The 23,895-nt window shown below is 38.8% G+C and overlaps 1 protein-coding gene across 1 annotated transcript in view; it reads right to left on the reverse strand.

Moving 5' to 3' along the window:
- Positions 1-23,895, reverse strand: part of CA10 (carbonic anhydrase 10) — a 194,152-nt gene that overhangs the window by 95,021 nt on the left and 75,236 nt on the right. Inside the window, exon 4 of the mRNA XM_034067969.1 lies at positions 22,229-22,371. Within this exon, the coding sequence (XP_033923860.1) occupies positions 22,229-22,371 (143 nt within the window). The remainder of the gene's footprint in view (positions 1-22,228; positions 22,372-23,895) is intronic.

Genomic DNA, 23,895 nt, shown 5'->3' on the forward strand with positions numbered 1-23,895 from the left:
CTCTTATGGAGTCAACAACCTGCCTTAAAAGAGGACAGGGCAGCTCTGTAATACACTTCTGAGAGAAATTACTTCAACAATGAGCTATTGTGAATATTGCTCGTTACAATTCACATGGAAAAGCAGTAACAGTGTGACCAAAGAAGCATGGTGAATGGAAATAAAACCAAAACCCCTCAAGTGCTATAATGACCAAAATATGTTGTTTTAAAGGAATTTATCCTAAGGTGAAAGTTTCTGAGAAAGGGGGAAATATTAATGGGAAAAAGACTTGCTTTTCATCGATGACCTTGAATGTCACTGCTGGTTACCCCTGGCAACAGCCAAAGAACAGCTGGGTTTCAATAAAAGCAAAATGCAAGGGAGAGCAAGGACCAAGGTTGCCAGTGAGTTTAATTATCCATTTTCATGTTTGTATTAGTAATTGGTTTCTGGGGTTTTTAATGTTTAATCCATATGGATGGTAATACCCTGTGCCTCTGCTGTTCCCTGCATGTGGGCAAGTGTCTTTTTTAAGCACAAACACGGAACTCCATAGCCACAGCGAGGTGTTGGCAGGACCTGCCCCTGTGCGAGGTGGGTGCCCCTCTCCCCATGTGCTGCGTGTCACCCCTGTGTGAACTGCTGATCCCACCGTGCTGCCATTTGCCTTGTCTCAGATGGCTGTTGTTGGCCAGCGCACTTAACAGAGGAAACCATCCTTCCTCTCAGGGACTACATGCCCGTACACCAGGAAAGCCAGACAGGGACTGACACCTGGCTTGGTAAGCACAGTGGATCTTTCACTGTCACCGTAATTACCTATTGTGCTTTCCTTTTTTTGCCCTCAAGAAGTAATCAAATTAATGATCCCATTTCCTGGCAAGCTCAGAAACTCTATTAATTTTACTGATTAATCCTAATACAGTGATCACTGCCAAGAATTTATTTCAGTGTTTGGTGTGCAGTGAAGCCAATGTAATTTGAAAATTATAACATTGCAAGATATGTAGTGACACAGGATTGATTAAAAATGCAATTTAAATGAATCACATGCTTACTCCCCTGGGAAGATTAGTTATGGCCAGTAGAAAAGAAAGCGAGAAGACTGAAAACAACAGGGGTGTGGATTTGAAACAATTCAGCTTCTCCATGTTGGCTTGCCACTGCTAATCCAGCCTGTAGAATGTACTGGGATGCTTTTAAATCATGGTGTGTGTTTGGGTGAAGGCAATTCACTTGGATATGAGCAGAATAATATCCGAAGAAGGTGTTCAACCAGTTTGTAACAAAATCTGACTCTTCCCGTCACTAATTCTCCATCGTTACAAGCCCACAAACATCTTGATGATCTGCAATCTTAAAATTAATCAGCTTTAAGGAAAGCTGGAATTGTTTGTCCCAAACAATTCAGTCATGTGATTAAAAGGAAACAGGTGTAAGATGCAAGAGGCAAGGAAGGGATTCTGCTCGGGGTTTTTGTTTGATCTGAAAAGCCAGCCATCTCATCTGTTGCATTCATTCTCCTTTAGGAAACATTAATCTGCACAGATGGTGAAACCCAATAATCTCTGCGACCAGCTGCAGAGTGGAATTTTTAATGAAATGGGAATTTGAAGGTTTTCACAGAAAGCACTAGAATCACTCCCACTATTTCCCGTGAAGCCCAAATTACTCTGACTGTTATTTGACATCTACTGTACTGTAAATATAACAGCCACATAGCTTCAGTCAGAGCCCAAATACAATCATTTCAGAACGGCCTTTGTTGCTTGCAAAAGCCAGCTGCTAAAAGCATTTCAGTCAAAGAGGAAGAAGTGATCCACCCTCAGCAAATCTACTACAAAATGGCTGAGAAGTTATAACCTGTAATTTGGAAATGTTACTTTCCCTTTCTCTGAGATTTAAAGTAGTCTTGGCACCTTGGTAAACTAGCATGAAACAAGTGATTTAACATCAAGTATGATTTGTAAAGAAAGATAACACCTAGCAAATAGTCACCATGAGGTTTTTATCCTGTGATGGAAAGGTGGCTGAAGGATGTACTTAGATTTTCCAGCACTTAGATTTCCAGAAGAAAATAAAAAGAAGCCTGATCTAAAAAGAGAATTATAAAGCATCAGTTTGGAGCAGCAATTTCTATCAGCGCTAACTAACTAACCTAAAACTAAGTATGTAAAGTAACAGTTGAAAAGTCATAACACAGGGAGATGAATTTTATCTTGAAGTTAAGGTTAGGCATGCAATTTATTTAGAAGATTATGATACCTTTGAAAATAGCAGTAATTTGTATTAAATAATTCCTCTAGTGCTTAATTTTATCATACACTAGTACTACAGTGCAATTAATCAGATATATTAAGTGAATTTATAGGTAGGCTCCATTTCTGAGTAGCTTCATAAGGGTTCTAAATGACTGGTGCATGTTTAAAGTCCAATACAGGACTAAATTGTTTCATCCTGAGGAAGGATAATGCAGGATGTCTGCTTGTGGGAGCAGAGATCCAGGCTCTGTTTCTGCCTCCACTACCTGCTCTGTTTCTCCTTCAGAACCACAGTTACTTTTGATATTGCAGACAAACCACCAGGATTTTGGGAATAAAACCTTCTCTTGCCTTTTGGTGTCACAAAAGGGGCAAATTCAGACATGGGTCAGAGTCAGAACTTTTCATTTGACTTCAGTGGGGATGAAACCATTTATGCCACACCTGATTTGTTCCTAGCAGTCCAGACAGAGAAAAAACAAGCACCAAGAGGTGCTTTGGATACACGACAGATTCAGGTCTAATCTCAGAAGGCTTTGCTCTGTTGGTATGAATACAGTCATGTTGTACAGACCCGTAAACGCGATGATGTAGGTTAGTGAATAAGGCGTTGATCTCTGGGGACCTGTGTTTTACCTGCTTTTGCCTGTTTAATCTGGTCAGAACCAGAAGGCCAGAAGGTCACAAAATAACTCAAGGGTGAGGTAAATAGTTTTGAAATGAATCAAGTAAATGATCTGTGCTATATGTGTGCAGCCTCCATGGCAAAGGTGCCATCAATGTATTGGGTCAAATCAAATCAATCAGTAAAAGTGCTATAAAATAAGAATGTGAAGGGAATAGATGAGATCTTGATATGAAGAATAAAATAGCCTATAAACTACCTGAAACAAATCAATCTTCCTTTCAAGCAGCAAATACAAAATATAGTGTATTTCATATTAACTGGGGCTGAAGTGAAAATATATTCAGATGAAGATACAGTATTAGAAGTCTCTTTAATCTAGTGGAGGACACTGTTTTAAGTGATCATTTACTTCACAGAAGTCTGGGAGCCCGAGTTTTAAAACTAATTCATTTCTCAAGATGGAAATAGACACATGAACGTCTTTGAAAGACACAGACTCATTCTAGCACTAAGTTCTCTTGATGAAAATGAGATTCAGAACATTTGTAAATCTTCATCAGGTTTGTAACTATATTAAAAATATGGTCCCAGAACTCTTCCAAGGTTTCCTCTGAAAATTCTGTAATGGAAATGGCTTTATGTTTAGAAGAAAGTGTTAATGGAATAGCTTTGTCTCTCTTGGAACATTCTTTACTGTGATGTTTATCCCTATAGTGCAGAAAATAATAGAATTAATGGTTTTAATTAAAATGAGGAACAAACATTTTGATGGAAAGCGCAATAGAGGAAAAAAGCCCTACCAAAGCGATTTCAACCAAAGAACTCCCACGAAGAGCATCTGAGTTTTCTGACTACTCATCAGGAAAGCATACTTTCAGTTATGTATAACCCAGCAGTCAAATTCATGCATGGCAATTGTTACATCTTTGGCAAAATAAAGAAAATTCGTTTACAAAATCAGTCTTGGTTAACTCAAAACAATTTAAAACTTACAAAATGCAAGTGGCCTATTATATTTCCTTCAAACTATTTCTTGATGTTATTCTGAGTATATTCAAAAGTATACAATACATAACGCTCCCTGACTATGTTTTCTTCATATTCGTTACGGCCTCTGACAGGGCAACAGTAAATGGAGAACAGTGTTTGAGGATTACTTTGTGAGAAACAATGCAAATTAGTCTGAGTGAACTTCGTTCCTAACCTGAACTGGGAATAAACAACTCACTTTCCTTTTAGAGGGAAAGGAGATTTCTCAAAGAAAGTCAATATGTTTACTGTCATTAGCCCTAATTCCTGCTCCAAATGGGACAGTTGAAATCCTCATCACATCTCAAATGACACCTGTCCTCCCACAAAATCCACATGGATACTCTCAGTTGCACTTTTCCACATTCAGGGACTGGCATCTCTTTCTGCAATTCATCTTTTCCGCCCTGTGCAGACACAACATGTGCCTGTTTTCCCAAAATGGTACAGCACAATCTGTGGATGAGCAGTTACCTTTGAATGGATTCCAGCAACTGCAGATGAAATACGTCTTCCCTATGCGTGTCTTTCCTTATCATATTAATGTCTGCTTTAAGTTTTCCTTCTCAAGGAGTCACACCACACAGAGTATTCATCTGCATCCAGTTTTACAAGTTCCCCAAGGGGCTACTATGTGGATGCTCATGGTAGGTCTCAGGGAGGCTAAGGAATGCCACCTCTCCCTGTTTAGCCATGATTTTAGTGATTTGGGATTTGGCCTTGATAAACTTAACAGGGCACAATGGATAAAGATATTCAAGGATAGATTTGTGTTTCAGTAATACTGGTGCAAATCCAGAATTATACTGGATTTATATTTATCCGAGATGAGACTATAAAGTACACAGGGTTTTTTTACAGCACTACTGGAATGTTTTTGTATGCATAAATGAGTAAATATTAGTTTCCCTAAAACACATTGCTCATGTAGGGATGATTAAAGGACAAGATGAAAGAAAAAAAGCCTTCAGTCAACTACTAATTGGAGCTGCTAACCAGATTTTTTCCTGACTATTGCTTTTCCTGATGAATTCTGGTTTACAGCATATGGTTTCAGTCCAAGCTAGTTACCATACTTCTATTCTGCCTTTCATATCTTCAGAGAAGATATTGTCTCAAGGTCTAATTTATAAATGAGAAAGACTCTGCTGTAATTGTCAGCAATAAACAGCAAAAATGTTGTCTTTATGAACCACTGCAAAATGTTTTTTCCTTAGACTATGAATTTCCTTCATTCATACTAATAGAAAATTACAGTCTTCCATGAGGGTTATTGAGCTATGACTGATTTTTCTATCATACAGTTTGTTCCTCAGTTAACTGTAGTATCACTTAAGTGTCTAACTTGCACAAATAGGCATAGTGATAGCTAACTACTTACTATGTGTGCCAGGAAGATGTGGCTGAAAAATAGCAAATGGGGTTTTATTCACTGCATCTGATAGAAAACCTCACAGAAAGCTGCAGGATTTTATCAAGTGGCCCTCTGTTGGAATTAAGGATTTATGACCTTTATAAAAAAACACTCTTGATGATCATATGTTTTAGTGAATTATAATTACTAAAAAAGGCTGTTCAGTTTTAGATAACTCATCATTACAAAAGCGGTACTATTTCTGTAACAGAGATTCCCCAGCATTACAAATGGTGTGACTCATCATACTCCTGCTTCTAACCTCCTCCTTAAAGTGGCTAAATGTTTCAGCATGAGGCATTCTTGTTAGGGAAACTCTGAAGTGCTGAGGAAATAGAGGGGATTATACCATTGAAAGTAAGGAAGACGACCACAAAAAATCATGTAATGTAGACAAAGGGAGCAGTAACAAGAGCAAGAAAGGGAGTTGGGAATAAACAGAGCCTCTTGTGGGGTGGGGAGAGGAGGAAAAGTCTATCATCAAGAAGCTCCACAGCGATTTGAAGTAAGACATTTTGCTGCTTTAATCCCAAGCAATTACGCTGGCACTATCTCCTGTTACACAGAATGTGACACAATGAAAGCCACCCACACTATTAAAAATTAGAAGATCTATACGGTGACATGAAGGCAGCGCTATGAAACTTCCCAGTCCTTGCAAGACAAGGCAAAAGCTTTTATTTAATGTTCTGGCTTGTTGAGCACAGCTTCTCTTTGTGGCGTGTCCCCATGCTTACAATAAACAGCTTTTGGGGTTTTCAAAGGCCTCAGCTTTGCTTCAGTGTGTTTAATCACCTGCGAAAGCTGTTTATTGCCTTGTATACTTCCCCCATCATGAACATTATCCTTTAAGTATAAGGCTTTATGGTGAGTCTAAGCAGGCCAAATGATGCAAGGGGACATGGCACTATCAAAGCTGTGTGCAAGCACAGATGAAATTAATCTATATGAGGACTGCAGAGCACGAAAGTGGGAAAGATAAGCTACAGTAACACAGTGCAATGATTTCACAGGCACTCAGCTTATCCTTTAAAATACACCCTTGTTTGAGTGCCACGCTGGCAATCTCCTACATGACTGTCAAAGAAAGATGTATGCATTCAAAGAAAATTATGAAGGGATCATGATAGACAAAGCCAGAAAGGCTAATAAAGGGCATTTGTGTGTACTTTACTTCTGAAGGCTTCAGCTAAGGTGCTTTAAATCAGCTGCAAACATAATAAAAAATCAGAACACTGAGAAAGTATTTAAATGAGAAAAGGTGGTATTACAGAGCACTTCCTTCATCAATAGAGAAGGACTATGTACACTTGTAAGGACCCCTTTCTAAAAGGGTATCAAGACCAGGAACAAACAATCAAATGCTTTTTAATATAAAAGAGTAGTTTTTCCTCCTGCAACAGGCAGAGATAGAGAGATGGCTGAATTCAGTTCAGGGACCTTTATGTATTTTCTTGCAGGTATTTTTACTTTGGGTAAGAACATCATAATATCGAGGCATGTTGCTACCAGATTTGGTAACAAAGATACAAAATGGTGATCAGCGTGACATCAAACAGAGAGTGACAGTGATACATCTCCCTGTTTCAAACGAAGCCTAATCTCACTGGAATTCCTGCCTTCTATGTGGTCATGTTTTACAGAGAAAATGAAAACCCCTCCCCAGGGTATTACAAAATGTAAAGATAAAGCTGACATAAATTGTATGTTGGAGGCAAAAGCATTGGGCCAAACACCTTTCCTTGCCTTTAATGTCCTGAAATATTTCCACCCAGAAGGCATTTTACAGCTGTTGACAAGAAGTTTGCCAATTCCTGCTCAGTAGAAATTATGAGTTTACTGCTCCCCTGTGTGGGTTTTTAAAATTCTATTTTCCTTTTATTTAGAACTTTGGCTGCTAAAAGACTTTTCCATGCCAGGAAAATTCTCACTTCTTATTTTTCAACTGGGCTTTTGTTGCATTGTGTGCATTTCTCCATTTCCCTCCCCAACTTCTTGAATTATTGTATTGAATTCTAAGTGATTTCTCAAACCCACACTCAATGAGTTCTATTGTGAAAACATAGATTTAATAGCTAAAAACAATAGTTTGTTACACACTGGTTTATGCAATTCTTTATTTCAAATGTGTTTGGCAAAATGAGGTTTTGTTACTCCATAGCAGTATGTAAGTACTTAAAATATCCACTGATTCCTCAACTACAACCAAGTATTACTTGCTGTCCCCTTCCAAATAGTTCCCTTTGATTACCAGAAGCAACTCCTTTGAATGCAACAAGATTCTGTGTTAAAGTAAATCAAACAAAATTTGGTTAATGAAAACAGATGAACACATAGGCCAGTGTTGGATCCTCAGCTTCAAAAGGTTGTAAAGAAACACAAACGTATACAAAGCAGACTCCAAAAGTTCTGAATTAAAGTTGCTTGCAAACCCTAACAGGCCAGATTAACAATCCTACTGATTTCTTACTTGTTTCTGCAGGTAGGGCTCCTTAAGAAAACATAATTTGGGTGATTGTGGCATAAAAGACCACTCAATGTGCTACTGCCTTTAGGGATGCAAAGCTGCAAAACAGGTAATCTTGGGGTTTTAAGAAATATAAATCAGGATATTCATCATTATTACACTATGCTTATAAAATGATCAATTGAATTAGTAAATTAAAACTGAGCATTGGAAGCAAGAAGTGTTGCAGATGCTAAATAACTGGTATAACTGTGAAATCAGTACAGGTTTCTATAAATTCCAATCTAACATGAAAAATCATATTTCCAGTGAATGCTTTACCCTTTCATCTCATCAACTTGACTGCAAATTTGCCTAGCTACCTTGAATTTACAACACATTTACTGTGAGGTGTCAAACACTGAACTGCTTTATAGTCAAGAAAGAATGGGAAAATTAATTTCATTAAACTGCAAGCACCTAAAAAATAGGTTTTCCTTACCAAGAAAACCAGTAATTTCCTCAGGCTGTTCTTAGATGCCTATGTTACAGCAGATGAATACCAGTTAACCTTTCTGGAGAGAAGTTAGGATTAAAGCAGCTAGAATCTGCTCAACAGACAGACTCAGTGTTATTTGACAGAGCTTTCTGGAGGTTTCTAGTCCAGTCTGCTCTAAGCAGCACGACTGTCAGTCCTGCCTAGGGCAGTCACAGAATCATAGAATAGTTAGGGTTGGAAAGGACCTTAAGATCATCTAGTTCTTATTCGGCTCAGTCTTTCTCATGGATTTTGTGTTGAAAAGAAAGAAGAGGGTGTGCTTTGCACATGCTCAGAATCTCTCACTGAATCCAGTTTAACAAAGGATGGTTCCTACCTTTCCCCTGTGCCTTCTGTGTGCATTTGTGAGAGTGTGGCACAGATGCAGACACAACTACATGAAGGATGATGCTAAATTTTCAGTTGTGGTTATTGAACTCCCATAAGAAGCCACAAGTCCTTTCCCCAGTCAATGACCCATCCCTGTCCTGAAGCCATCAAAAAGCAGCAGCAGCAGCAAATCTATTTTACCAAAGCTAAGTAATGTACCCACAAGACTCAACTTATATTTTACAGCTGAGTGACAACTTTCAGTCACAACCACCCTAATTGAGATGGAAAAGTTTTTTCCTGTGCTTTTAAATCAGCAGAAAATGCTGGAAAGCTAACCACCAAGTGCTTAGGTAGTTTGTATTTGTTGGCTAGCTGCACAGAACTTCCTCTTTCTTCTTAGAAGTACTACTGGTGTAATGTATTTGTTACCGTATGTTGCTAGCAAATGAGTTAAATTTATGACTTAACCAAGCATGAAATGATGTTTCCAATAATAATCAATAAAAGATGCGTAAGCTGGGGCAATTACATATCTCACTGAAGAATCCAGTTTCACCAAAGGTGTCCATTTCAATTGTTAAATAAAGTGTGATTGCCTATCTATAGTGCATCAAGACAGAAAGCTGATAGCCCAGTTAGCTTCAATGAGCCAATAGGGGATGGAGGTCGTAAAGCTTATCGATTGGGTTCAAAATACCATAAAGAGCTAATGAAATGTAACTTTCATTTTGCAAAGAATTACAAAATACATCTCTCTAATACTTTGTGGTCTCTTGCTAGCATGGCAGATCTGGAGAACTATCCTCACTACAGGATTGCTGTTTCAGTTTCCTTCTTGTCTGATGCCAGTTTCTGTCTGCTCTAATTGTGTACTGGTCCTATGCTCTCTGCAGTAGTATCATTCTTTTTCATGGCTTTTGATGTGCAAAACTCCTCTTTCTTTCTGTCTTCTCATGCCATTAAAAACAACTGCAGTCAGACTAACAGTAATATTTATAAAGTTTGTTGTAATAGTTTGACACACTCAATATTTCATCTAGCACAGCTGCTTTATTCTCCCATTACATACACCAGATGCTGTAATATTGCTCCTAATTTATGCATGGAGTGATCAGTTAAAGGCTGCTGCGCACATCACACCGTGCAGCACTGGCTTTCGGCTCAGCAGCACAGCTCTCCAGTAATCACCTCTCTGCTGCTCACAGGAAATAGGCAGTCCCAAACCTTCTAAAGATATAACAGATGGTATCTGGCAGAGGCAGGAAGAAAAGTTTAAGTGCTGGCATGCATTTCACTCCTCCCAGAAGCTGCTCTTTTTAGGTATCTCTTCAGTATATAGCTCATTGCACATCCCTTTATTCCAGTGATTAGTTATGCAAGGCACAATGGTGCACTAAAAAAAAAGACAAATATTAGTAGACAAAGGATTTTAGATGTTGAAACAAGCACATCGTTTCATAGCTAAAGGGCTTTCAGGAAAAGACCAGTCTAAGTGGAAGAGGATATAAGCAAAATCCATTGGCCAAAATAATACTTAATCCTTTCAATGAGATAATCAGAGAGCCCAGAACCAAGGCACGAGGCTGGACTGAGAATACATCATTATTGACAGCATTATCAGAGATCTGGAAAGAAAACAGGTTTTTCTCTAAAGAAAGATGGAGATGCAAGTGAAATACTCCCTGACTTGTGATGATCTCTGGATTATCTAGTGCCTTATAGAGGTTTTCATTAGCACAGGCTTCAATGAACGAACATATTGTAGAGTTTGTGGTGAAGAATATATTCATAACTGTGCTTCTGATTTGATATTTTTTGCTTATTTTGTAGGGTATGACAGGCAATTGGTAGCTGTCCAGGAAGCAACACATACAACATGATAGTCATTGAGAATGAAGGATCGGCCCTTTCATGAGGATGTTATGCTTCACTTGCAGAGGTGAGCATTCATTATGAAACTTGTTAAGGCTTCTTACTGCTAAATAATTTCTCCTCCTGCACTGTTTTGGGAGAGTAGGAACAGGAGGTGTTAAAGCAGCTGGACACATATAAACATCTTGGTGATATTTGCAGTGATATTCTAAGGGGAACTGAGTAAACCTTCAACTTCAAACAGCATTTAAAGAACATGACATTTGGAAAAATATCAGTCCATTCAAATATCCCGAGCTCTTTCGGCAGAAGTTTCACCCAAACCATGGAGAGGAATTCAGAGCTGCCCACCGTGGCTGGTTGAGCTCCTCACCAGCTATGCAGTGCCAGCTCAAATAACCTGGTTTCACAACTCAAGCCGATAACCTCTGCTTGCTCTGCTCTGAGCTACCTTTGATGCTTCTGAGCACATTCTCTTGTAGTGCACCTTTGGCTTGTGAGACCACATTGCTGGAAGGGGATTTTAGCTGTGATATTGCTCAGTACAAGTACAGTAGTCCTTACACGTGTTCTTGCATTGCATTTTGCCTTGGTTTTCATGAGGTTTTGTGATGATTAGCTCCCGAACTTGAATTCATCACAGTGGTAAGAAAACAGCATACTATTTATGCTCAAATACTGCTGGATTTTCTACATGAAGAATGAAAACCCTTGGGTAAGACACTCCTTGGGTACATTAGGATTTTTATTATATTCTTATTAGATCATTAGTTTTATTTTGCCTATGATGTTAGTTCTCAGTGCTGTGCTCCCTGACACTTATTGAAAATGATGTATTTCTGCTGGAGAAAATAGCAGCCAAACACTGATATGCAAAACAGTGATGTTAACAGTGGCAGTCTATGGGATATGCAATTTCTTTCTTTAAATATACAACTACACATGACATTCCCTGTTTGTTACATAAGCTTTGATAGCTGCTGCCTTCACAGAGACACACTACTTGCAATAAGATGCCTATGACAAAAGATACTGCAAATAATTTATTATAGTAGTAACTAGCTGGTTGTTCCCTGCTTTCCATGCACTAACTTCAGTATCTGCTGGCCAGTTTCACCCAACTTCGACAAAGAAGCAGATATCTCAGTGTTTTGTGAAAACTGGGTAAAAGAAAGGACTGATTTTGTACTGAGGAACAGATAGGTAATGCTCAGGTATTACAGACTGCTGTTAGCAGCAGCCAGCTGGACAATCAGAAGGTGCATTTGCAGGATACAAAGGAACTTGGAAATAGCCACAGCATTTTCTGCCTTTGTCTTCTAATGGAGGGGATCTGTGGAGTGGTGGAAGTGATAACGGGGAACAGAAGATATAAAGAAGCTAAAATGAGATTCTGTAGGAAAGCAGGCTGCGCTATTTCTTCTGTTTATGGAACACTGTGTTAACAGAAGATTGTCATAGAGGCCTCTCCAAAGGTCAAAAAAGATACAAAAATAATTTACAACCAATATGTAGCTACTTCAAGGACTGAGGATATTTGGGTGGTGACAAATGGTTAAGTAGATGGCACAAAAATCTGCACAAAGATAAGGACCATTCCATCTGAAATTTGATCATAGATGCTGGCATACAACCCTGTGCTTCCAAACAATATCCTTCTGTAAATACATATATATATAAAAGGAGTGCAGTGTAAGCTCTATAAAAAGCCTGGATACAACATCCATCTGGTGATGGATAGACAGTGGGCTTACTTGCACTGAGAAGATTTCAAATAGAAAAGACAAAATGCTAAAGCCTAAAGTTGAGATTCAGAGGCATGGATTTACTGTTGGGCGGCTGATGAATCTGAGAATCTCTCCAATATCACTGCCTCTCTCCATGCCAAATCCACCTTGGTGTTGAGTTTCTAGGTGCAGAGCTTATCTCTCCCTGGGTGCTCAAATTTGTCCCTGGGCAATACCAAACAAGGAGACCTGCTTAATGGTGTTTCTGTGCTTGTAGTAAATAGCCCCATATGTAACAAACAGAGCTCCACCTCCCAGTCCATCTCCAGGCTATTGAAACCATGGCAGCCTGTTGTTTTTAATGAAACACTGAGAGAAAAGATCAGGAATGTATATTTGCATTAAAAGCTTAAGTCACTCAAGAGTAGCTATTAATGTCCATCATATAAATAACATGCTTTCCCAAACCAAACACAAAAGTACATTTATTTGGAAGGGCTGCAATGTCATCAAAAGTACATTTGTGTGATTAAAAATAATTCACATTTTAATCCTTTTTTTTTTTCCCAAAGGCTTTTTTGCTTAGTCCATTTGCATGCTATTTTGGGTAGAGGTCTCAAATAGTTCTAGATGAAATAGGACTAGATAAAATACTTAGTTAAGGCTAAATACTTAGTTAAGGCAAAGTATCTTCAAAGGAGCTTTTAAGTGCCACCTCAGCACAGCTGTGCTGCCCTTAGCATCGCCCTAGAAGATGTTGTGATTTAAAGCTGTATCTGTGATGTATTTCTTTGCACTGTTCGTGTGGCAAGGAATGGAGGACTGCAGAATGTGAGTAGAGGGATTTAATACTATCAGGAGCAAATTATGATGTTGATACGCTGCCTCCAGCTGCTGACAGGGCATAGAAGAAAGGGTATAAAGGGTATACTCATGCCTTTTTTGCTACACATCCAGGACAATAATAAGTACAACTAGTCCTTACTAACTCTTGCCCTATTAACCTTCTCTTCTTCTTCCCCTTCCTCCTCATCCACTATGTATACCTCAAATGTATCTACGTGGCAAGATGCCATATAAGTTAGTGCATTCTACACAGCACCCTCTCCTGCTGAATAGCTTCCCTGAGGCAGGTGGCACTGAGCTGTTAAAATAACTGAGGAGTGCAGCATGCAGTATATTTTTTTCCTGAGCAGGATGTCACAGGTTAGAGATCAGCACTACTTTTATATGTATCTGTTGTACATTTTCACCTTGATTCCAAAAGCAGCTTTGAGTTAGCCAGACCTTGTGCATTCCTAACATCTTTCCTGAAAAAACAGAATTAGCTCCTAATAGTCACTTCAGATGTTCCAACTGCCTGTGAAACCATCCCCTCAGGGTGCATCATTCCTTCAGATGGTTTTAAGTTATGATGCAAGTTATACAAATTAAAGTTCAAGATAACTTTACAGAAGCCATCCCTTTACCTGTTCACTGCACTATTTAGAGGTGGAGCTGATGCAATGGAGCCAAAACATGAATTCACAAAATCAACACTGTGTTGACTTCCTTTACACATTATTCTGTTTATTCAGACTGATGCTTTAATCAGTGTCTTACAGTTACAGATAAGGGGACCAACTGCATTCTCAGTAACGTTGGAGACAACACCAAGCTGGGCAGGAGTGTGATCTGCTTGAGGGTAGGAAAGCTCTACAGAGGGATCTGGACAGGCTGGATAATGGGCTAAGGCCAATTGTATGAGGTTCAACAAGGCTCAGTGCCAGGTCCTTTACGTGGTTCACAACAATCCCATGCTCACAACAGGCTTAGGGAAGAGCAGCTGGAAAGCTGCCCACCGGAAAGGACCTGGGGGTGTTGATCAACAGTAGCTGAACATGTGCCACCTTGTGCCCAGGTGGCCAAGAAAGCCAGGAGCATCCTGGCTTGTATCTGCACTAATGTGTAAGCAGGAGCAGGGCAGTGACTGTCCCCCTGTCCTGGGCACTGGTGAGACCACACCTCAAATCCTGTGTTCAGTTCTGTGCCCCTCACTACAAGAGAGACATTGAGGTGCTGGAGTGGGGCCAGAGAAGGGAAATGGAGCTGGTGCAGGGCCTGGAGCACAAGTGTGATGGGGAACAGCTGAGGGACCTTGAGAAGAGAAAGCCAGGGGAGACATTGATGCTCTCTATAACTACCTGAAAGGAGGTTGTAGTGAGGTGGGGTAGGTGTCTTCTCCCAGGTAACAAGTGACAGGACAAGAGGAAACAGCCTCAAGTTGCACCAGGGGATGTTTAGGTCGAATACTAGAAAAATGTCTTCACTGAAAGGGTTGTCAAGTATTAGAACAGGCTGCGCAAGGCAGTGGCTGAATTACCATCCCTGGAGGGATTCAAAAGATGTGCCAGTGTGGCACTTCGGGACACGGTTTAAAGGTGGACTTGGTAGTCTTAAAGGTCTTTTCTATCCTAAACAATTCTATGATTCTACATTGAATTTGCAGCTTCTGAAAAATTCTGGCTAATAAACTGCAGAACAAACCTCACATGTTCACTAATCTTTATTTGGCTGCTGAAATGATGAAGGATAGGATACAGCTTTAGAAAAAGGAGATAAGCTAAGAGGGTCATAGACATGCACACAAAGGCAAACATACAAACACACTCATTTTTCCTGTAAGGAAATTGTTGTAAATTGAGACAGGAAAGATGAACTGGATCTTAGAAAAGGATGTTACACATTTGTCATTTTCTACTGATGCATCAAGATTCTACGTTGTATTTCTGCCCTTCTATGCAAGTTTACAAAAGGAAATGTTGTTTTTTTGGTCATAATCATAGTTAAAAGAAACTCTCCAGTGATTTTTGGTGGCCAAGCTTAACTTCCTAATTTTTCAGTTTAAAAGCTAAAATTTCCATTGTCAGACCTACATTAATAGTTTGGGTCGGTTCCTTGTCCAAGGACCCAAACAATTGCTTGATAAAGAAGCTGGAGGTAAAACTGTTCAGTAATAATTGCTTTCAGTGGAAAGTTACATAAACCAAACAAGAGTTAACGATTCAAACACCTACCCAAGTGACACAGGGGCTACTACACATCTGAGCAATACTACTATGGGCTGTGATTTTTCATCACTTTCTGTACAGGAGCAACATATCCAAGATAAAAAAAGGGTACACACAAAAGGGTTATTTTCTCTTTCTAGTTTCATTGCAAGACCTGCAATTCCCTGTAATACACACTGTCCATTACAGTAAGAACAGCTTCCTACCCCCAATTTATGCATATTTTCCTGCTGTGCTCCAGAATCATCTACTGATGGTTTATCTCAGCCTGTTAAGTGACATGCAGCTTAAATCCCCCCACTGCTGTACCATCCAGATCCCAGTTTGATGAGGAGGTGCTTGTTTTGACTATTAGATACAGTTCACTGACCACTGCTTCAGTTTTTTCCCCTTAAGCTGTTTTCTAGCATCTGATCCTAAAATACCTTTATAGGCAAGCTTCAGTGTTCAACAACCAGTTGAATAGTACCGGCAGGAGAAACAAAGAACTTGCACTTTTCCCTAGCATCAAGCTCCTACCTATTATTCTGAATGGCACATTTGACTGCCACAGCAATGTGTATTTCACCCTGGCAGCAGGGTTACTCATCCTCATCTTTTCTAGCTTCTATCAGAATTGACATGCATCTGTTATAAAGTACCTCCTCCAGCTGCAAGAAATCCCTGCCAAATGTGTGGTGATTTCTTGATTACATTCAGTGTAAAACAATACATGGACATGCGACCAAGAGAACTATTATCTGTTGTGCATCTTCCCCAGATATCTTGATTTGGATAATATGATTCAACTTGTGGGAACAAAATGACATGGAACATCCCCCTCCATTCCAGCAGGCTCTCAGTTAAAAACATTCCTTTGATATTGTGCCAAGAATACCCACTTTCAGGAAAATATTATCATCTTTTACTAAGTTTCAATATGTGATACATTTATTATTTTATGTTTGTAACTAAAAAAAAGCAAAGCTTGAATCATCCTTCTGCAACCAGGAAATGTGTTTTAACAATTTTAAAATACAAAATTATATTCCATTTAAAGCATATGGTCTTAGGAAACTTGCACACTTTTACTATGACAGCAGGATCAGTGTGAGAGAAAAGAACATCTTCAGCCACTTCATATCAGTGGTTATAGCCCCAAGTACAGAATCAAGTACAAAGACAAGATATATGTTAGTTTTACTTCTGGAAGGCCTGAAATAAATATCTACGTTTATAAACTGACCTGAGGGCAAGATGAAATAAATCCAAATAAGATACTATCAAAACAATGCACAATGCATATTAGAAGACAGAAAAAGGGCATTAAGAGCAACGCTGGTACTTTTGAAAATCCCTTTGAATATATTCAACTATCAGTAGTTGAAGGCCAGCTGCTGCTCCAGTCTTTTTTTGAAGCTACATTATTAGAAACTGAAAACAAGAAAAGAGCTTTTTGAAATAAATAGTTGAGGAGGTAAAAAGGCAAGCAATGGACAAGACCTTTGGCTAGTATCAGTTAGCCCAGCTTCAGTATCACAGACCCTTTAACCTTCTAACTGATCTACTCCCCAGTGTCCATTACAGTGGTTCCCCTTGATGTTTCAGATAACATCCTACTGAATGCATTTCCAGCGTTTACACATCCACCTCTGCAAGGTTAAAAGGTTCCTTTTAATTACTACACAGCTGCAGTTGAGATATGGTTTATATATAATAATAGCATATAATTGGGAAGGTACTGATGCCAAAATGAGAGCGTACCCTGAGGTCCAAACCAGGGCACACCAAAGCTTGTGGTGCAAACTTGCTGAGGCACTTCTTGCCCAATTTGGGATCTGCTCGGAAGTTTCCCATGGCAGACAAGTGAGCTTGTTTTATGACACTAGACAAGATTAAATGTCAAGCATGGCAGTTATACTGGAGCAAGAAAACCCTGATGCTGTAAAGAAGCTGTAAAAATACATCCTTGTGCCCACTCCTTCATGATTTCAGTGGTGCTGCACTAGCACAGACAACCAGGAAATCTGAACACATCAAGATGCACATCTGAGTCCCCACATATTGATTCAATCTCAAGATTATCACTGAAGTGATAAGGAAACACAAAATACAGAGACAGATCTAGACCCTGAATATATGTTTTTCCCTAAATAACAGCAAAGTTTGCAAGCACTTCTGAAATCATAAGCATTTTTCCTGTTTTGAAGTCAGTGATGAGGACGAACAAACAAGCTACTTGAACCTGCTGGTTTCATTTTATGTTCACACATCTGAGAACATGCAATACTGCACCAGAATTAGAAGTGGTAAACAATTATTTAAGCTGAAATACTATATTTCATTTTTTATTCATTAAAGTTTTTGATGTTTGCATCAGACTTTTGACTTTCTGAAACTGCTCTAAATCAAACCAGCATATTATTAAGCTCTCCAAAAATTCATCACAAGTCAGTTTACAGATGACATTGATGTCTTATTGCTATCCATTCCTCCTGGACCATTTCTAACAATTCATTTTTTATATTCCTGCAGTGCTGAAATATGGTTCACACCAATATCTGTCCTTTTAGTAATCACCAAAGCAAAGCTTGGCAGTTGTCATATATTACACTCTTGAGAAAAATGCTAGTAATACTCTGAATTGATTGAACAGCATGGAATCAGAACTAGCTGGCAGAGAAACCATTTAACTGATTTCAATTCATAAATCTCTTTTCTCCTCTCTTATTTTAGTTTAGAAACTGCTAAATATTGCCATTACCTTGTGATGCCTAGAATGAACCAATTATTTATAAAGACATTAATTTAAATAATACGTGATTGCAGTCATTAATATCTATATGAGAAGGCAGACTTATGGATTGCACTTTCATTTATGCACACAGAGCTAGAGAATGTATGTAGCAGTCTTTGGCCAGCAGACATCGATTTGTTTATTTCCCAGGAGGTCAACATCAGGTACAATGTCCTTCCCTGTCTTAAAAATATAGGGATTCTAAACAGAACTTTACCTGCTTTAGACAACAATTTAAGTCCTTGAGCATGACTTAAAATGATTAATAAGAGAGTTGCCTATGCAATGTGGTTTGATTACTTGTCAGGGATGCAGTTATTGTCTAAAGCAAATACTGTTACTTAACATGTTTTTACGAGGAGAAAAAACAAACATGGCCAAGGGCTGTAGTTCAGTCTTAGGGAATTTTGGAAACATAGCTCTTGATTTTAAGTCCACAGAGAATCGGGAGATCAAAGGCAGACAGATGAATTTTGAGGGAGTAAAGGCAGAGCTCTTGGAGTAGAGAGACTGCCAGCACTGGCGAATGGAGGAAGAAATCCCAGTAGAGAACTAGCTCAGTGGGAAGTGAGGTGGTTTGCTCACCCTCTACTATCATCCATGACAGTCTGGAAATCACAGTGGGTTAGAAATGACCTTAAAGCTCATCCAGTTCCAAGCCCCTGCCATGGGCAGGGACACCTTCCATTAGACCAGGTTGCTCAAAGCCTCATCTAAAGCCTGCAGTGTTTGCTGCCTGTGTGTCACTTGACTGCCCTGGTCTGTCAGTAGTCATTCTGTTGTCCTGTTGCTGTCTTAGTGCTTATTTGAATCCAAAGAAAAAACCCAGAGGAAGTACAGTGTGTTTTCCTGTGTGCCAGAGTGGAGGAGTGTGATTTGCATATTAGTAAGGGCTTGTATTGTTTATTAAAAAGGACTGTTTATCTGAAATGGGCTGCATGTTAAATTCACTAGAACTGGTAATCAAGAGACAAAGTTGGGCCTGAGAGAGAACCGAAACCTGAGGAGTTTCCTCAAAAGCAACATTTCTTCTGGGGAATTTATCTGTGTGTAAACTCATTAAACATCTTGGTCTGAGATTCTGGATCTTCAAATACAATTATTTGTATCAATGCTATTCAGCCTTCAGGACCTAAGAAGCCACTTTCTCAGGAAATGGAGAAGCACAAACATACAAAATAACAGCACAATTTAGAATAACATCTGATGGTGCTGGAATCATAAATTGCATGACCCGACAGCGCCCTGCAATCTTTGGGCAGTACATAGAGCAATGTATTACTGCCCACTGGAATGTTATTGTGAAGAACTGGATCAAAGAAGTATAAGTATTTGGCAGATTGTGCTGCCATCCCTTTTGCTCCTAAGTGGAATGGGGAGAATTTTCTTCTCAGCCTCAGATAAGAAGTGACTATTAAGTCACCAGGCCCCTACTACTTGTAGGCTGCAGTGTAGAAGACAGTGATGATGTCCTTTACACTCTCCTTTCAGAATGTTCCTTTTCTTTAGGAACAAGAGAATAACTATTTTATTCCCAAGTGATCTAAAAAGTGTAGGATAGTCTCAGTGATGTCTACCACTAATGATATTGAAATAAAATAAACTCAAGACTTAACAGAACTGGTTAGAAATGTATGTACTTAAGGTGGAATCTTTGGTCATAAAGTCTGCTGAGGTGGAAGCTAAGAACTAAATGGATAACTGACTTACAGAAATTAACCAATGCTTCCCCCTCCCTGCAATAATAAAGGCCAAAGAGAAATGAGTGGTAAGTAATGAAAGAGTTAGGAGGAAGTATTAAGGCAGTGATTGTATCACCAAGATACGTGTTATCTCAATTTCTTCAGACTGGTCTTTGATTCTGTTCCTGTGGGTGAACCCCTTGTGTTCCTTCTTGAGTTAATTTCAAAAGTGAAGCACATAAAGCAGAACTGTTGTTTTCCAAAATAACTATTTGAGTTTTGCAGCTGAAATAAACCCGAGTTCTACTTCACCAGCAAAACATTTTGTTAAAAATCTGAAGTTACTGTGCCAAGAGCAACTGTACTGTTTCCTTCCATCAAGCTGTCTCTTAAGACTTGACTCTCCTCCCAGATCCCTTTTCAAGAGAGGTGTATAATTTTGATTCTGTGTGCAAGTAGCTGTCTCTCTTGTTCACTATGCATGGGAGCTAGCTTATTATAACTTTGATTTGAAACTGTTTCAAATCCCTTTTTTATTTATTCACCATTTTTCTTAGGATCAGTTCCATAAAATCCTTTCATGTACAGCATAATCACAGTGAAGTCTTGCCTAAGAAATTCCCTGGCTGCTATATCAATTGGTTCGTTGCCCTGAAAACTGAAGTGCTTCAGCCCATATGAAACACACCTCCATCTTTAACATAGAAAAAAACATTACCAAAATTGAACACAAATACACCACCTGCCAACTCAAATCCTCACTGAAGCCTCAACTATGAGCAAAGAATTTGTTTAAAGCATTAAAACTGCAATCTTCTCAAAGGAGGATTTTGATTCAATCATTTCAGAAACCTCTCTAGAACAGGCGAAGTACAACTAGAAGAAATCCTGTTCTTGTAACATGATTGAAGCAGGATAACATTTGTGAGTGTGGTAAGAACACCTCATTACTGGTAGAGCATTCCAGGTTATCAGTGCCTCTGATACCTTATTAATACTCAGACACTTGCTTCACCCTCAGCTGATACAAGAACCAGTTGAATCCTTAGGACTACTAAAGACATTAAATATTCTAAAACACCCGTCTTTTACTCACTGATAACTTCCATTTACTTTTGTCCTTGATTGTCATATTATGTCACATTGTGTCATACTGTAATTTATAAATAATGTGAAATATTTCAACCATTACATAAATAGCAGAATCAATAAAACTTCTTTTTGTATCAAGATGAAAAACCTCAATGCATATCTGTTTAAAAACCAAAATGTACATATTACCCTGAAATTTGGGACATCATTCAAAGCATTATAGTCCTTCAGTAACACCACCATTTTATCACTTCTATGATGAAGTTTACATTAAAAGTAATGTGCACATGTACCACCAGAAACTCAACAGGAAGTACAGATCAAATTCCCAACATCTCATGCTGTTTCCAGCAACAATCTCATTTGTCAAGACAACAGGAGAAATCATTTTGGAATAACCTTTTGTTAGAGTCTTTTGATTTTTCCAGTGCTGTAAGCCACAATGCCTTTTCATCTGCACTGTTGTATATTACAGGTTTAATAAAAGAGAACTGCCTGCATGGAATAAGCAACATAATATTTAAAAACCCCTTTTAAGCAACCCACACGTAAGGGAAACAACACAAAACCACAATGATCCAAGGACTGTTTTCAAGAGTGCCAATAGCTTCAAGATGGTTTTTATTTCACAAAATAACTTTACAATTGAAAAATATCAACCCTTCAGTTGAATAAACAGAATTGATAACTTAATATTTTGAGGACAGTCCTGGCCTAGAAGTTGAGGTTCCCAAAGCACAAGTGGACACATTACCTAACTCAGGCTGACTCTGTTTTCATTGAGATACACTTTCCAAATCTGGGAAACAAGGTTTCTAGATACATGATTTTAAAAATCTTATTGGTCAGAAATAGTGGTTAATAAACCAGCCAGGAGTGGTGGCCACTTTTCAACAAGAAATTACCATGCCGATTTTGGATGAGTATTTCATAACATAAAGAAGTTCATTCATGCCTTCCTACCCCTTAATGTTATGGCACTGCAACACGATCCTGATTTAGATGACTAAAAGAAGGTCTTAGCCACTTTAAATAACCTGGTCCTTTCCAACCTGATATTTTTACGATTTTAGAATAAACCCTTTAAAATGCCACTCAGGATGAACATTAATTTTAATTACAAATATTGAGTTTCTAAGTGAGATGCTATTATTTCTGACAGCAGAGTTTCAAGTAACGGTTACTATGAAAATATGAATACATTCTAGAAGACAACTAAAAATGTGCAGTTGCTACTTCTCCATCAGTAATGAAATCGTGTGATTTGTAAAACACTACATTGTTATTCTGCCTTGCAGCTGACTGAGATAAAAGTGTACATGCTTTAGACACATAAAATAGAGCAAATGTTTGTAAGTCTAGTAACTTCTTGGTTTTATACCAGGATAGAACACGTACCTTTCTTCCCCCTGTGTTTATGCGAAGTGGAGTTAGGAAGGGATCAAAAATCATATGGCTGGTTTCAATATTGACAGGTGACTGTCTTTTCCCAACAGAGCAAAGATTCCAAGCTGAGTTCACCAAACCCCAAAAGGAGGGAACTGCAAAATATGAAGAAGTGCAAGTTTAAGAAAAGTCTGGAAAGATGAGAGAAATACATGCAGGGCAGATGGCCAGATGATTAAATTTGTCATATTGTCTGCTCACACACACTGAAACTGAAAACAGGCAAAATTATCTAATACTTGAAATGTAAAACTTCATGCACAAAGACCAAAGCATATTGTTCATATGGTTTTGTATCAAAATAGAAGGTTGGTTTTGGTCTTTTTCTTTCTCTTTTGAAGGTATCTACATGTAATTCCACATTCGATCATAAGTAGCTCCTTTCGATCATAAGTAGCTTCCTACAGAATATTTACTGAGCAATAGCATTAGTACTTTTGCTAATTTTGCACACATTCAATGTGTCCATGGACTGAAACCATCCCATTCTACTCTACATTTTGAAGTCTTCATATTTATGAGAAATCATTAAAACCCTAAGCATTATTATAAGGGAAACTCACACGTTGTGTTCCCAGAGAACAGGCCTGCTCTCTAGACAGGTTCTACTGATTTCTTTTCCATTCACCTAAACCTTTCCTACTCTAAGTTTTGATCTAAAAAAATGTTGTTGGAAAAGCCATACTCTGGTGGTAAAGGATAGTTCCTTCCCTACAAGTGCTTGGAATATGAAAGTGAGTTACTTTCTGTAGCCCTAACTTGGAAAAAAAATGTGATGCAACACTATAGTACTTCTTACCAGGTACTTGCAGGCTGAAAGTTATATTGCATTGGACCTGTGATATATAGACAAGTGCAACCTGAACTTCTCTTTGGGTACTGAAAAAAATTCACTAAATGAGTAAAGAGCACATTTAGATTCGTGTCTCTACACTTTGTCCCTGTCTGAAATGTATAAGGTAACTTTGAATTTATCAGAATTATTCTGTTGTTTGATGTGGCAGGTGGAAATTTCAGCTGGAGAAGGGGTTGTGCCTGAGGCCCTGGGCAGGGGCTCAGGTGTTCTGACGAGAGGGCAGAGCTGAAAACAGCCCATCAGCTGCTCATTAAAAGCTTTTTAGTTGCTGTAGCTGGTTGTGTGCAGGGTTCTGCTTGTAGTTTTTGCTATTCAAGTGGGAGCTGCATAGAGTTTTGGATTTGAACCTCTGGGCTACAGCAGACTTAACCCAATGGGAAGATATTCCTTGGAGGAGAGACAGGTGCAGGTGTCTCATCTTGGTGAGTGTTTTCCTATCATGTTTTACAGGACAATTCAGGCGTTTTTGCCCTCAAAGTCTGAGTGTAGTCAGGTGTAAAGCTTTGGTTGGGTTAATGTATAGCTTCATGTAAGTTTTCTACAAAAGCAGATAAATGTTAGGGCTATTTTTAGGCTATTGCCTGCATGGCAGAACTTCAGCATGAGTGTCTACACAGAAGCAATGGAAGTGTTTTGCAGTTGTTGAGTATCTGCCTATACCAGAAGTTCATAAGATGTTATCCACAGATATTACTTTTATTACCCTATTAATACCTTAAATTGAGCAGTGAAGTATCTTTTAACACGTGACATAGACAAGCAA

This window comes from Melopsittacus undulatus, chromosome 11 (genome assembly GCF_012275295.1).
Source record: "Melopsittacus undulatus isolate bMelUnd1 chromosome 11, bMelUnd1.mat.Z, whole genome shotgun sequence".
NCBI classification, from domain to species: domain Eukaryota; kingdom Metazoa; phylum Chordata; class Aves; order Psittaciformes; family Psittaculidae; genus Melopsittacus; species Melopsittacus undulatus.